The sequence below is a fragment of the Anser anser genome (genome assembly GCF_964211835.1).
Source record: "Anser anser genome assembly, chromosome: 1".
Lineage (NCBI taxonomy): Eukaryota > Metazoa > Chordata > Aves > Anseriformes > Anatidae > Anser > Anser anser.
In genome coordinates this window covers 155,203,087-155,218,975 of record NC_139720.1, presented here as the reverse complement: position 1 = coordinate 155,218,975, position 15,889 = coordinate 155,203,087, and the positions used below count along the sequence as shown (strand labels likewise).

The 15,889-nt window shown below is 38.5% G+C and overlaps 1 protein-coding gene across 5 annotated transcripts in view; it reads left to right on the top strand.

Moving 5' to 3' along the window:
* The window catches only part of PCCA (propionyl-CoA carboxylase subunit alpha), a 284,839-nt gene that overhangs the window by 68,395 nt on the left and 200,555 nt on the right, over positions 1-15,889 (top strand). For 4 of the 5 annotated variants that reach the window (XM_083820666.1, XM_083820667.1, XM_083820668.1 and 1 more), the window contains exon 7: positions 10,667-10,798. In XM_083820666.1, the coding sequence (XP_083676792.1) occupies positions 10,667-10,798 (132 nt within the window). Of the gene's footprint in view, positions 1-6,661; positions 6,746-10,666; positions 10,799-15,889 lie in introns of those variants that run through there. The other variant, XM_083820670.1, reaches the window with a different exon arrangement.

Sequence of the window (15,889 nt, the reverse complement as noted above, 5' to 3'; positions counted from 1 at the left end):
CTGGCTAATTTCTTCTAACATGATTTTTTCCCTCCATGTTATGATTTAATACAGGATTTCTTGCAGCCATAAAATTAATGTCACTTGTGTATAAGCTCAGTGTAATATCTCAGTGTTGCTATTTTTTTATTTCTTGACCTCTCAATGTATTGTCTCCTAAAAAAGCCCAAGCTAAGGTATTGCAAAATGCGCTTGCTAATCAGGCTATAGACTTGCATTCCATATTCATTTGCAAAGCTTCATGTATGTGCTGTAGAACAGGAGAGATAATATGGCTGCATGAAGAATAGGTGTCTTGTGCCCATATATTTTCTTAATCTGCTCGAACATTGTTTTTTGAACTGTTTGGGCTCTACCTTTTGTGTTCTATACTGAACTTTCAAATTGATGCAGAAAATTTTGTTTATGTAGTAAGCTTGGGTCATTGATAATGTGAAGTATGGGTTTGGCTAGAAGAATGCTCCTCTGTTTCTCCCTCATCGTTCTATCCTGCTTTTTTCTCCATGAGTGCCTGTTTTTCATTTAGAGTAATGTATATTTTGTGTTAAACATCTCATTGAGCATTGCCTGCCAAGCTGAAGTTTTTTCTTCCAGGCTGAAAGCCAAGCGGCCTAGAAAATAAAGTGCTGCTAACTTTCTCTGCTGAATTTAGTCCAGTAATTCCAAGTGCTTTTTTTCACTCTAAAGGAATTAAAATTACCATGTAGGTTGAATCTGATTTACAATAAAAAAAAAAAGTAATTTAAGAGATAGTAGTCTTGAAGAATAAGTTACACTTGAGCTACTTTATTTCAAAATAAAATTAATGGTGTTATTGGGGTATTTGGCTATGGTTCAAATGTATTCTTTAATTGATAAAATGGAGTACCACGTAGCACATCAAGCAGGGAATGTTTCCTACCTTACTAACGCGTTCAGGGTAGCTTCGTGCAACACTGGCACATTACATTTAAAGCGAAGAGTTTGCACTAAGCAAAATGCTGCTTGTACATGGGGCAAAATCTTGTGTGGCCATGCGATGAAGGCAGCTGGCAGAACTTTTTTTGTTGTTGCATGAAAAATGAAATGGTCTTCATGAGGCCAGATGATTGCAGAGACTAAGATTACACTTGTTAGTGTTTGCCACTTCCTTTGTGCATACCTGATTTCTTCTCTTTATCTTCGTGTAATCAGCAGCTATATCCATTTCCAGGATCTAATTGAACGTAATGAAGAGAGAGGTTGGGCTGTTAAGCTTCCACATTCTCTGCTCTTTGTGCTGGTCACGGTGCTAAAAAGAGATGAGTTAACATAAACCTGAGTAGGCTGTTTAACCTTCTTTCTCTTCTGGAAATGTAGATGCAATAACATTTGCAGCTGAAAAGGCTCATTCACAGTTTCTAATGCTTACGGATGCAAATGAAGCATTTTGTCTCTTCTGTCGCCTGGAGGTGTTAAGCAAGGAAACAGAAAGAGGTTTCTAGGATTAGTTCCACAGATTTCTTTTATCATGTTAAAACCAAGACTGGTTTCAATGCCATGAAGTGAAGAAAAGCAATATGGAAACTATCCAGGGAAAATTCTTACGTTTCATTTGTTTCTCCCTAAATTTTTTGGGTATTCATTACTCCTGATGAAGTTGAATACTCAAACTTTTAGCAACACAGCAGAATAAGTTCCTGTGCTTGCATATCGAGTGTGTGTGTGTGTGTGTGTAACGTTTTGTAGGTGGCAGAGCAATTCATCATTGACAGTGATAGGCCATATAAACTATGTTAAAGTTTTTATTACAATAGTTTTTCTTTGAGAAGTGCTTCAAAAAACTTGGATAATTTAGTATTGCATTTGGGTTCTGAACTAAGGCGTAAAATATGTAGACCATCTAAAGCTCTAAACTGTTTTTAAGTGAAATTATCAAGTAAGGCTTTAGCTTGATGATCAGATCCAAAGAGAAAAAAGAATAGAGCCCCAGAGGTATTTTTTGTTCTTCTCACCAAATCTTTTAGCTCTGAGTCCTTGGAAGAAGCTTCTGTGTGGCTTTTCACTTGTGAAGATATGGCCTGGAAATTGAATAGCATTACTTTCCACTCTAGAGATATAATATACGCTATGAAATGTTTGGTTTATGAGACACTTTTGATTTTCAAATGCAATATTGAATCGGAGCAAGCACATTTACCCTTTGTACGTCTGCTCTGTGATAGCATGGCTTCACAGCTTGTGTCTTGTTAGGGAAATATACATACAGATTAGGTTGATTCTTAGTTTTGACTCTGGAAATGTACCACTTCAAAAAGGAAATGGCTTTTAAATTTTATATAAAAGCTATTTTCTTCGCAGCATTTGTGCGTGAGCTGATGTTGACCATCTAGATATACCCTGGCTGTTCTCTTGTTCTTGTGCAGGTCACATACCTTTCCTCAGAGATGCTTACTCCTTTGGGACAGTGGAGTTTGGTGGCCTTAGGCTGCATTTATACTGATTCAGCAACAGTGCCTTTACTCTCTTTAAGCTGATCATTAGAGTAATATAAGAGAATATCTTTCATCCCACCCTGCAAATATGTGAATATATGGATACAATATTAGCAAACATACAGGTATACTTACTTTTCTATGTATCATACACACAGATGCTGTTTCCACATTCTTTGGGCATATTTCTAGCAAATTCAGCTGGATCTAAGTGCTGCTTTTGGTTGGTCCTCTAGAAATTTGCCATGTCATACTAGCGGAACTTAAACGTAATAGAGGGTTTTCTGGTAACTGAATAATGTGTTTTCATGGCTCTGCACAGCTTAAACTATACTTTGGAGACCAGTGTGAGCAGGTTCTCACTAGGATTAAATAAATCAGATACATTTCTTATAATGGCTTAAAAGGAGTTTGACCTTTTGTTGTATTAAACAACAAAATTAACATCTGTGTTGGTTTATTTCCAAGTAAATTAGTGAACTCTAGGTTTTCTTTTTTTTTTTAAGAATGGCTGCCCAACATTCATCTCTTTCTTACTGAAGGTAGTGGCTGTGAAAATGCTTTAGTGTTCTGTAATTTTAGTTATAAGAACTGAGACAAACTTCTCAAATGCAGCTGCATTCAATTTCAGGTGAGGCTTTTTCATTCTGTTAGCTTTTCCATTTTTCAGAGAAACTTTTATTGTATCACTTTCTCTTACCATACGTACACCTATTTAAGGCAGTGAGTACAGGGATTTAAAATTGAATAGTTCGGTGTCACGGGTGGTGACATAGCCTGTATGGTGGGTCTGGCTTCTAAACTGCAATGTGTTTCTGAGCCAAGTAACAGCAAGTTTTATTTCAAAGTAGAACTCAGAACAAGCCGTGAGGTCCGGCAGGCTGGGCAACACACGTCCTCGCTGCTGCCTTCTTCCCTTCCAAGTTTCTTGGGGCTCTGACACCTTCCCAGTCAGCAATACAGGACCAATTAACCTTTTCCTTCCTAGGCTGGTTGCTGTGACAGGCTACCTTCCTGCTGCTAATGCAACCGTAGGTGATTGTAATACTCCTTCTCCCTCCCAAGCCCTCAAACAAAACAAAAGCCAGGCCTCCAGGAAGAAATACAGTAGCCAAAGGCAGATGTAGTCAGAAAGAAGCAGGATGCTACAGTCTTCCAACTCTATAATGGCTATCCATCTGCTTATATTGCATACTACGTTCACTTAACAGACACTGCTGCTGTTTTGTGAGCCTATGCAGAAAGGCCTTTTCTTCATCATGCTCCCCTCCCCCCTTTAAAATACTTGTTTTAATAAAGGATGCTTTTGTTCTCATTCATATTCCTAAGACCTTTTGTCTTCAAAGGTCCTTCTTATTCCATTCTAATAAAGACTGGAGAAACTCATGTTTGAAAAGCTGAAGAGTTACTGTTTTGGTGATATATGATAATACCATGTTGCTGTTTTAAGTCTTTTCCAGCTTAAAGTCTGCATAAAATGAAATATTCCGTTTGTCAATGTTAAATTTTCAGGTTGATGCCTGATCCTTGACTATTCCTGCATATGGTCTTTATTGTGAGCTTTAAGGATAGTAGCAGTAACTACAGCGACAGGATCCAGTTGTTGGAGCTGGGAGATGGTTTCTGTGCAGCTTGCAGAAAGCTTCAGTGCTTTTTCTTCCATCTTCGCATTTGGCTGGAGAACATTTTGTCAGTTGAGCATTTCCTAGCTTATTGAGTAAGTGTTTCTTACACAGTATTTCCTAGAGGGGTTCCTTCCCAGTGCTCAGTGAACAGTTCCTGTATTGTGAGGTGATCTGTTGATGTCCTCGCCTTTTTTAACAGCTGTCACTTTTTTTTTTTCCTTCTTCTGATAGGACTCCTGAATCTTGTCTGTCTTTGGATATTTTATCTGGCCTTTCTGCTTGGTTATTTTCTGGGTTGGTTAAACGTCTGTTGGACCTTGTTTTTGCTGCCAGCCCTGCTTCTCAACCTCATGTTTCACCTATGAGTTTTGAGCTCAGCTAGCTAGTGTACTTATCCTTGAGCTAGTCGTCCTTGTGCTGAGCTGTTTATCTGCTCTGCTTCACATATGGCTGCAAGCAGCTCTGTATACAGGTCTGTTCTGTTCTGGTGAGCTGTAAGTTCCTGCTCTAGATGGAAGAAGACCTTATCTGTGGCAGATGCCAATTTTTCTGGAACTTTGATACTGTTGAGATGCTTACCAAACTTCTGCCGCTTCCCTTCCCCACTGGATCTGCCTCGAGTAGCTGTGTGTCAAGAGGGCAGAAAAGCTAAGGTAATCTTTCCCCAGTGCAAGAGTGAAAGAATTCATCAAACACATATTTTGTGGAACCCTTTTCCAGAATTTCATGTGAAGAAAACTTTGAGGGTTGGAACAAAATTTCTTTGAAAACTAGACCTTTGATACCAGTTTCTACTGAAGTTCTTATCTGTGGACCTTCCTTAATAATCTCATTCACCAGTACATTCTTGAGTAAATATGGTGAGTTGTTACCCACACCTGCTCACCTTGTTGTTAGCTCGCCACAACAGAATGGAGCTTCCAATTCTCTCTGTTCCTAGAGTTGTTCCACTGCTTGACAGCACATGCCAAAGAGCTGGTTCAAGTACTGGGTTTGCTTCAAACTTCAACCATTCTGTGATTCAGACAGTGTTCCTCAGAGAAGCAAATACATGTCTTAAAGTTAGTTTTAAAATAAAACAAATGCAGACTGAAGCACAAGAACAGACTGATGTGGCAGCACTGTTTCTCCCTTCCCCTGCATGCGTGAGAGTTTGAGGATGTGCCTGGGGGAACGAAGCTTCTTCCCAGCTGTGTGCTCCAGCTGATTCTTCCAATGCCCATTAAGCCTCTCTGTGAGCTTATTTTAACCCACAAAAGCAATGAAAAGGACTCATCACCAAACAACAACCATAAACATAAAAACAACCCCAAAACCTGTGCTATCTTCAGCCATGTCAGTCAGCTACATCAACTGAGGAGTACCAGAACATGCCCTAGAGAAAGAGGAGATAGGACTGTGGGAAGGGACATGGAGGAGAAAAGGGAGAGAACATGGGGGAGAAGCAGCTAGGTTGATTCGGTTCCTTTCTCAGTCATTCCTGACACTTTCAGGCCCTGTGCCTACCCAGCTAGAGGCACTGGGGTTAAGCCTTTTTCTCCTGAGTGAATTACTGTTGCTGTCTGTCTTCCAGTGAGAAGCACCCTGAGTTTGTGTTGTCTTGAAAACATGTACATGTGAATTTGAGAACATAAGGTCCAGTGGTTATACGCAACAGATCATTTGGGTTCTCCTGTGAGCTTCATGAGCGTATTTAAAACCAGCTCTGTGTTTACATGAGAGTTTATTTTCAGTAAGGTAGAGCAGCTGTAATTGCTCCTGAGATCCCCTCCATCCGTTTCTTCCTCAGAAATGGGAAATGCTTTCCTACAACTAACTGCTTCAGGCACCAGGGAATGAACAAGCACAAAACCTGTGTTAATACCATTGCTTCTGTGTGGTGAGATAATTACAGGGGCGCTTGCGACTGGAAGCAGCTGGGCAGTTGGGAGTGTGCTTTGCCACACCATTGTGGCTTGGGTGGAAGGATCCCCTTGCCAAATGATCCTGAAAGAAAACACTAAATTCTTGATACGTATGTTTTTCTTTCCTGCAGTACACGGGATACCTCCTCCTCGGTTGGAGCTGCTCAGGCTGGTGTTACGTGCAGATTCAATTACCTTGGCTTGAATGAGGACACCTAGAAGTGTGTTTAATTGTCCATAACTAATGTGGTAAAAGAGAAAAAAGTCTAAGTATCACTTGTTTTGTCTAAGGCAGGGTTGGAACCGTTCCGTCACTTCCTGCAGTGCTGAGAGGCCTAGCAGCGATTTGGCTGTTTTGCCACGTATTCATAAACCCGCAGAAGGCTGTCGTGTTGCTAAGGGAGCTAGAGATTATTGTATTAAATTGTGTTTATATATTTAATTGTTTTCACGTGTATAAAAGTTTATTATGCTCTTTTTCCCTCCTTCATGCTTTCTGTCTCTGGTTCTGCTTGTGCTGTCATTAAGGCTAAATCTAACACTTACTGTATAAAATATTAATTGTAAATCCTTGCATTAGTAAATTGCTAGGAGAAGTTGTAAAGGAATCTCCTCTTTCAGGATCAGTCTTGTCAATTACCTCAGGACCACAAGAGTTTGTCAGAGGGACGGTTTCCTTCCAAATGTCGGGAGGATGGTGACTTACACGCGTGTAGGTCCATTTGGTCCACTTCAGACAGACTTTGGTGACAGACTGGAGGAGGTAATACACAGTTCAACCCCAGACTCCCCAGATGGATTCTCCAAATCTCAGATTTGCTTTATCTATCTTGATATTGCTTAGTTTTTGCTATATTTAGTATCCGGCATCTACATGAGGGTCGAATAAAGCTTTTGTCTGGCTGTTTAAAAAAAATAAAAAGCCAGACTTAATTGTAGTGCCATAAAAAATCAACCAGTTAAACTATTGCTGCTCTCAAAAACAGAGAAGGTTGATGGGTAAGACTTTTCAATATCTACTTTTTAGTCAAAGAAAGAACTTGCTAGGCATGGGATATTTTCTGAAAATGTTCTCTTAAAAATATGCCTTATTGTTAGTATGTATCTTTGACTATGCAAAGTAGAGAGCAACGATACAGGTATGTTTCTGAAGAAAATATGGGTATGGGTTTATGGTGCAAACCTGACATGCTCCCCTGCAACCAATAAGTTAGATGTCAAGGTTGGAGTCTGCTGTTGAGCATGTGGAGGAGTACCAGAACTTTTTGAAGAACTTGATGTGTACTATGTAAGCTTTCATGTATGTGGAGGAGCATCTTGTGCTGGTTGTTACTACGTTAGCAATGTTCTGCATGTGGAAGGACTGTCAGTAGGCACTGGAATTTTTTTTGCAGAGTTTCGCCACTTTTATGCGCCTCATAAACAGAGGATGTGAATAGATGGGTGCTGATAAATCTTTGTGGGAGGTGACAATGTTATTGCTATGTTTTTATGTTCAATTTTTGGCATTTTCAGTGTTGGACACTAGGTCATTTAGTACATTACCTATCACTGTTGGCAAGGAAGAAGTCGAGGCATTTTTCTGGACACCAGCTGACTAGCTTTGGCAGAGGGCTCACACAAGGGTCTTTGGTGTATCATGGGTTACTGTAGCAAAACTTGTAGGAGTTTGTCCAGTAGTGCCTTCTGCTGACAAAATGTTTTTTGTGAGCCTAGCTAAAGTTAGTTGCAAGTAGCATCGAAGAAGATGCGCCTTTTCTATGCAGGGGATGAGTTGAAATATCCACTGGAAACTAGTGGATCCTCCCTTAGTTTGTTCTGGTTTACTTTTGACTTGCAGATGTTGCAGCATGCAGTTGGGTGGTTTCAGATACCTTGTGATATTATGTTGAGTTAAGCATCTCTGTTTGAGTTTTTGTTGCTGGGGTGAAAGTAGGTGCCCTGAGTACCTGAAATGACTAACCGAAGAGGAGAACAGCTGGTGTTACTATGCTGCTTCTTGTCCACAATTAAAGAACAATTCTGCAAAAGATTCAGAGCAGTTGAAGCTAAGAGGTGCATATGTAGACAAGTGCAGTTTGTAAATTGTGGGCGTTAAAAACATACATTTAAAAAGAAAGATATAACTTGTAACAGGTGAGACTTGCGTTAATGTCAGTCTGCTGCCTGTCTTCTGACTCTTCATTTTTAATAAGAAATATTGCCTCTATCCATGTGGGATATTACAGGTCTACAGTGTTTTCCCAACAAATACGTTGGATGCAGCAGATTCATTTCTTGAAATGGCCTGCCATGTTCCTTCTCAGGTGGTTCATAAATCTCTCCTGAACAGACCTGTCCCCCTATCCAACTACTTTCATGGATGGGAGCAGGGAATGAACACTTTAAAAGTCCAGGTAATAAGGCAATGAAAAGACAGGTTAAGTGGAGCAAGACGTCCCTTACATGCTTTTCCCTGGAAAGGTGCATGCTTGCTAGTGTCATGAATGTAATTCTTATCCTCTCTTGTGACCTCTACTTCGTCTTCCAGACAAAGGTCAGAGGAAGAAAAAGAGTGTAAGAGACTGTATTACATTGGAAATAGACTGTAGGCTGGAAGTCTTGGATGATCTGTAAGGGTAGCAAAAGTTTTGGATCTACTATCTTGATGACCTCTGTAGATACCGTTTTTTTTTAATGGTAGACTTTGAGAGGAGAATGGGGAGATGAAGCAATCTGTGGTAAAGTTTAAGGTGGTGGGTGCCAGGCTGCAAATGCCAATATTATGGCAGAAACTGTAGAAACAAGGCTTTTCTAGTTCGAGTGATATGGGAGAAATGGCATAATCTCTAGCTGCCAAGTGTGTTAGCAAACCTCTTCCACAAACTTTGAGGTTGGATTACAGTCTAATGAGAGAACCCCGCCCTACCTCCAAATGTATGCAGGCACCCTATTGAAAACACTGTTGTTGAGAGGGAGTGAGTTGTCAGTTTTCAGATTGCAATCCGCTGCTATTTCTGAAATGGTTTGTTCTAGACTTTGTGTCACTGTGCTTTCAAATACCAACTCCTTCTTGTTTCTCTTCTTTAAAAAGTTAATTTATTTACACTCAGATCCTTTGGCACTGAGATCTGTACCCTCGTGTCTGTCCTTCTATTCCTACTGCAGCGTTCCCAACTTTGTAAGACTGCTTGCTATTCACCAAATAACTATAGCTGAGTTGCTGAGCTAATAAGCCTACTGTAGTAAAAAGGTGGGCTGAGATCAGAAGAAAACCTCCTTTCCCCCCTCCCCCAAACAGCAAAACCCCAACCCAAATATTTCAGTGTGAATTCAAGCTAATGAACCTTTGCTGTGTAGCTGCATTGATGCATTTGGTTTGGGTGTCTTTTCATGGAGCTTTCTGGTGTTTCTGTAATACTTATTTTGTCTTTTCTATTTTCCATTATCTGTAGCACCTTCTTACCTGAAGGATAGGAAGTTGTCCATATTGGATGCTTTCTGCTCATACCAGATCATGAATAGGAGGACATTGTTCCACACCTTGAAGAGCAGTGTATTTTTTGCACGTGTTTGTTCTGTGGTCATGTGTTACCACTGCACAAATACAGAAACTTTCAGCAAATCATTTTTTGTTAGTAACTATAACTACATGACAATGCTAATATACGCAGCACGAGCATACATTGGAAGTGAAGCACTAAGACACAAGTTCTGATATAAGGAATTGAATGTTTGTCGTTTTATTAGTGCTGCTATTAAGTAAACTGCTCATCAGTTGGAAACAATTTTTAAAGCATTTTATAGGTGTCTTACAATTGGGTGATAATCAACAAAATACCTGGTAAAAATTTGCAAGGCGACTATGCTTATTCTTTTGATGGTTTAATTATAGCACTTTTCTGGCTTTTTTTTCCTATAGTACAAAAGACTTAAGTTACCTAAAACATGCATAGACTCACTGCATCAATATTTGTCACTGAAGCAGATCTGGTGGAATAGTCTTTAGCTCTGTGTAGTACCGAGGCTTGAAACGTTTAAAAAAAAGTCTATGTACTTCATCACTGAAGTCTACTGCTGGCATAGAGAAAAAGGAGGGGGGGAAAGCAATTTGGTATTCTACCTACATGTTATTTTGTGTTGACCTTTTTCCTGAGAGTTGTTGAAAAGAACTGGGCAAACAGTATTTCATTTATTACCTTATTGACCAGGTATTTAAATCTGTTTTATAAGAGCACGTTCTTGCATTTTGAAGTTTCATCAAGGTTTGGGTTTAAAGAATGCATAATAAAATTTACAACTATATTACAGTTTAGCAAGTGTATCTTTGTAAATTACTTGGAGTTACTCAATGGTGAGTTAACTAGCCTCTGCTTTCTCAAGGGATATTTCTAACTTTGAAGTTGTAGTACTTCCACTTTCAGCTATTTCTCTTTGGCTTGGCTTTGATTCATACAAATGCTAATCATAGGGGCTTTGAATCTGTGTATACGTAGCTTCACAAGGTCATATACATCTTTGAATGGATTGGCTGAAATGCCGCTTGTATATTATTAGAGTGTTGCATAAACAGATTATTTGATCTTCTAAATATTGCTTCAATAATAATATTTTTACTCTGTATTAAACTTGAAGGTAATGACTGCAGAAGGCTGTTGATTTTTAAGTTTAGTCTTCTAAAGATGTATCTTCTTTGTCTTTGCAGGCAGCAGAAGGTGTTACCTTCATCGGACCTGACACACATGCTATTCAGGCTATGGGAGACAAGATTGAAAGCAAATTGTTAGCCAAGAATGCAAAGGTCAACACAATCCCTGGCTTTGATGGAGTAGTCAAGGTGAGAAACCATTTAACTACTGTCTGCCCACTGTAGAATCAGTGCCTAAATCGAAGTATACTTATTGAAGGTCTGATACAGAATGTAATTATAAATCCAAATTCATTATCAATAAGAGGCATAATTAAAATAGGGGTACGGATTTTTGGAGGAGGAAAGATGAAGGAATGCTTCATGGTATATTCAGGACTGCTTGCATGAAGTCTCTAAAAATATTTTGATTTAAATTTAACATGAAGGCAGGTAAATGTGTTTATTGTGAGGTGTGCCTTTGTGTCGGTCTGAAAAATGTAAAAGACATACAGACATTTACTTCTTGCTGGCCAAGATCTTGGCATAAAATATTGCTAAAGTTAACGTAAGTATGCATAGCAAGTAAAATTTCTCAATAGCGGTAAAGATCGTTACACTGTACGAATCTTCCATCTTATGGTCAGTGCTGATGGTAGAAAAGCTTTTCATGTGTACAAAAACTCACTTGGGGGAAAAAAAGAGTTGTTTCTCTGTCCAAATCTACAGGTAGTCTTCTTCCTGGGGTTTTAGAAGGAATGATTTCCAACATCTTTCTAACATATCTTGGTTGTTGCTTTATTTTGTATGGTGGAATAAAATATGTCTTGGTTTTGGTTTATTTTGTGTTGTAGTGATTATGTGTGGGGCTCTTTTAATCTTCCCTGTGTGTCTTTATATACCATATATATTTTGTGTTGATATAGAAAGAATAAGCTTTTTGCCTTTATGCCTTTGTTGTGTGTGTCTAGATAATCTAAAACTTTGTTCTCCTGGGTTGGAAATTCTTATGCTGGTCACTTCAGGTGATTTTTATTAATTTTTATTTTTTCAGATAAAATTTGAGTAAAACTTGGAACGTGAAAAGCTTGTTTAAACAACATTTTAATGTAGTTGAAGGAAGTTTTTCAGGTTTTATTTATGACTATGTTGACCTCTGATCGTCATAAATCTTACTTACATGATGAAATGGGAAATTTCAAGATAATTGGGAACAACTGAATATATTGTTGGAATGCAGACTGTACTTCAAGGAGCAACATATACCAGGGTAGTGTTCAGTATTGTGTCAGTTAAGCTGGATTTAAAATTTTTAGAGTAAAAAAAGACCAACTAAATGGGGAAATTAAATAGAATACAGAGGGGCTAACTCTCCACAAAATGATCTGTTCTGATGAACTGCCTTGGAGAGTTTGGCTAGCAAGAGAGAATGATAAAGTTTTGAAAAGTCTGGAAAGATCAAAATGCACAAGAGAATTCTTCAGTACTTGTGGTGGAAATGCCTGGTGTGTGTGTGTGTAATGTCTACCAGTGGGGTATTCTGCAACGGGTACAAGTACAAAGAATATTCTCTGTTCTGGAGGGCTCCATATGAGTGTTAGGCTAGCATTTGTGGCAATGTTAAGTTGAACACAGCATTCCTTCTGGTTTTTGTTGCGTGTTTTACCAGTCCTTCTGTCTGTAGTCCTTTAGCATTCGTGAGATTTTAGGAGTAGCCAAGCTCTTGCGTAAGATCCTCTGTTCTTTCTGATATCCTACCTATTCTAGAAGTCCTGAAATTATGATCTAGAAAAATATCTAGTTAGAACATGACTTTGAATTAATGATCTGAACCCCACAAAACTTTATCTAACACAGAATCACCAAATACTTTCGGAACACTTGTTTATCACTGCATCAAGTTAAAATTACATCAGGGCCTGTTACTCTGACAATGTTAAAGAAACAAACCTGGCAAAGTAGGATAGTAGTGGTTAATGAACAGATAGTAACATAATCAATGAAACTGCAGTATTGAAATGTTTGCCTTTTTTTTTTTTCTGAGGCCTTTAATTTTATTGTTTTTTGACAATTATCTGAAGTTCCAGGTACTCAGAATGAAGGAATGTAAGTGATCTGGTTGGCAATTAGCTACAGGCAATGATAGTCTTAACACCAAAAGAACTGGAATGTAGGATTGAATTTGACAAATCCAATCCCAGCTGTTGAAAGGAGCTATGTGGTGGTTGCTTAATCCTGAAGTCCATATCACATCGGTTTCACATACATAGCTTGCAGTACTTTTGATTATCTGAAGAGCGTAGATGAAAAAGAATGCGAGATTAAAAAGCTTCAGTATGCCCAGCGCATCAGAAAAAGGAGAATACACAGGCCTTGCCAGTGTTGTAGTCCCCATCAGAAGGGGGAGATCTAGACGAAAATTTGACTAGTGCTCTGGTTACCAGTTCTAGGAAATAAAACTTCTGGTAACTGAAACTTTCATCCTTGCTTTGCATCTAATTATGTGCCTGCGTTTGTCTTCTGATCTCCCTTCTGTGATATCATGACTTTTGCTGGGATGAATACCTGAGTAATTAGGTTGTACAGGATGCCTGATGCTTGATTAGAGCTTGATATAATATTTTGCCAATTCAGACCAGGAGATGAAGGGTTAAGCAGTGTGACACTAAATATAATCAGAAGAACAGCACACAAGGAATTGGAGACTGTCATATTTCTGCCATTCTCTGGGAGTCTTGTTTTGGTTATGCAACTTTGAAAATCTTTGAGGGCTCTTGTTTTTGAGAAGTGGACATTTTAAAGGTCTTGGGAAGGAGTTAAGTGTCTGCTTGATACTTGAGTTGATTAGAGGTGGTTTCATCTTTGTAGTGGAGTCTAAAGCTGGAAGGAAACTGCATTCATGCTTCTGACAATGCCAGAAGTTAAGAAAGATCAGTTGCACGTGTTCTTTGTGGATGAATAGTTAAAGCAAACATGGAGTAACAACTTCTTGTGCTTCTTTTATTCATCTCAGGACTGCACTGGAAATCTTTGTTACTTGAAGAGTTGTCTTTATTCAGCTCTTGTTAACTAGTGCTGCAGATGCACAGGTCCTTCGTGAATAAAGGGTGAAGCTTCCCCCCTGATTTCTGTTGCTTAGTATTTAGACTTGGTAGACTGTGAGTTGTTTAGCTCCTGTAATCACACCTTGGAGAAACTGTGTAAAGAAAATTTCCCAACAAGTAGAAATCAACATTTTAAGAGAAGGAAGTTGTTCAGTAGTGTGCTCTAAGAAGGGAAGGGACCTGGAAGGGTTGAAGAGAAGAATGCTTGGCACAGCAGACACAACCAAGTGTTCTCATATAGGTAATCACTGTAGTAAGTTTGAAGCTGAGATTGGAAACACAGAGTGAGAGTAGAGAGGGCAATTTGACAAAGTATTTTTTTTTCTTGTCCTTTAGTCATTTCCTTGGTTTGGCTGAGGAAAGGGTTGTCAGAGTGCACATGTAAGAAAACTGAGTATTGTGCTATCAGCTAGAGAGTCAACAGATACAGATTTTGAACTGAAAACTACTTTTCAGTGTAACTTCAATTAGTTTCCTAAAACTTGACTGGGAGAGGTAATGGCCAAGAGTCTTGATCAAAAGAATTGGTGTTAATCTACATGACCAATGGCTATACTGAAGTTCGAGCTGAGATGTCTTGTCTGTAAATAAGCGTAAAGGAATACATGGCAAGAAGAAAGACTGAGTGTGTGGAGATGTCATGGTGAAAAACTGACAAAGGAATAGAAAGGGAAGAAAGGTTTTATATATACGCAGCCAGTTTGGTTTTATGGCTGGTAGAACATAGCTGGATGTAAACCCAGAAGATTAAAGTCTCCAGGTGTCAACTTGGTTTCACTGATGTCAGTGTTGAATGTTGAAGGTTTTCATCAAGGTTATAAATTTACTGTATTTAAGTTTCAGGTACCTGGTTTGGTTGTATTCTTGCATTGGGTTATTGACATTGGTATTCAATACCCACTGTATTGCTGAAGAGGTTGTTGGAGACTAGTCATGTCTTGCAGATTCTCCAGGCCCAACACCCTCAGCCATGACAAATATCACGTAGCCATTCATAACTAAAACAATGTTTTACAGCTCAAGTAGTTTCTTAAACAGCTTCATCCTGGCTTTCCTCTATGTCAAATAGTTTTGCTTTTTTGTCTCCACCTGCTGGTACATGGCAGGGAGGCACGTACTTGAAGAGGTTAGAAATTCTTAGCCTAAGTGAGTAAAACTGAGTGTTTTATGTCTGTAACTAAAATAATGAAATCAGCCATTTGTAAATACCACTATGACGTCTTTTTTATAACTCTTGATTTTTATAAACTTGTAGCATTACTTGAACATTTTTATTTGTACAATAAAAGATTGTGCCAAAATTATGTATTTCTTTACAATCTCCAGGTTGTTTTGGGAAAACGGTAGTGGACCTACTGTGTTTTTTTGAGGAAATGGTAATAAATCAGTGAGGACTTATGTTGTTAAAAAAAAAGTTCAAAATGGTCTTTGTACCGCTGTTTTTTGTGTATTTTGCATATATGGTCTTGAGTGTTGTCATGGCATTAATTTTTTTCCAATAGCAAATGTTGTGTGTCAATCATAAGTTTTTTGCACCCAAAATCTAAAACAACTGTTGTAACTTTATTGCTACTCAAAATGCTGCTGTATTTATGCAATCTGCAAGTGAAATGCATGACACTAAATTTTACTTTCTTAGGGAAAAAGATCAAAAGATCGTTACCAGAGATTTCATTGTGTCAGTTGTTTATGATTTTTTCGAACTGTTTTTCCTCTTTAAAGTGCAGCATATTTTTTGTTTTCTGTTTCAGAAACACTCTTTGAAGGCTAAAGAATTTGAATATGCATTTTTTTTGTATTTTAGAGCTTGAGTTCTAATACATCAAAACTAAAAAGAAACAGATGTTTGAATAGTGTAAATTAATAACTGCGCTGGGCAGAGATGTCTTCTGTCTGTTCAGACTAGAACTGAGACAGTGCTTCTCATATGATGCTGCTTTTTTCTTCAAGTTGTTGTATGTATACATGTGTTTCAATACATTTATGAATACAGTGGCTGTGAAAAACTCCCCTGTAATGATTTGCAGCTTGTCTTCCTGTGGACTGCAGTGTATCAGTTAGCCACTTGTTTGCAGGTAACTAAGTGGGGGGAAAAAAAACACAACACAAAACCAACCCTGTTTGCTTCCCCCCTCCTCATTCTATTTTGCAAATATATGACTGAATTTGCAAGAGAAAAGAAATGTAAAAGTTTCCT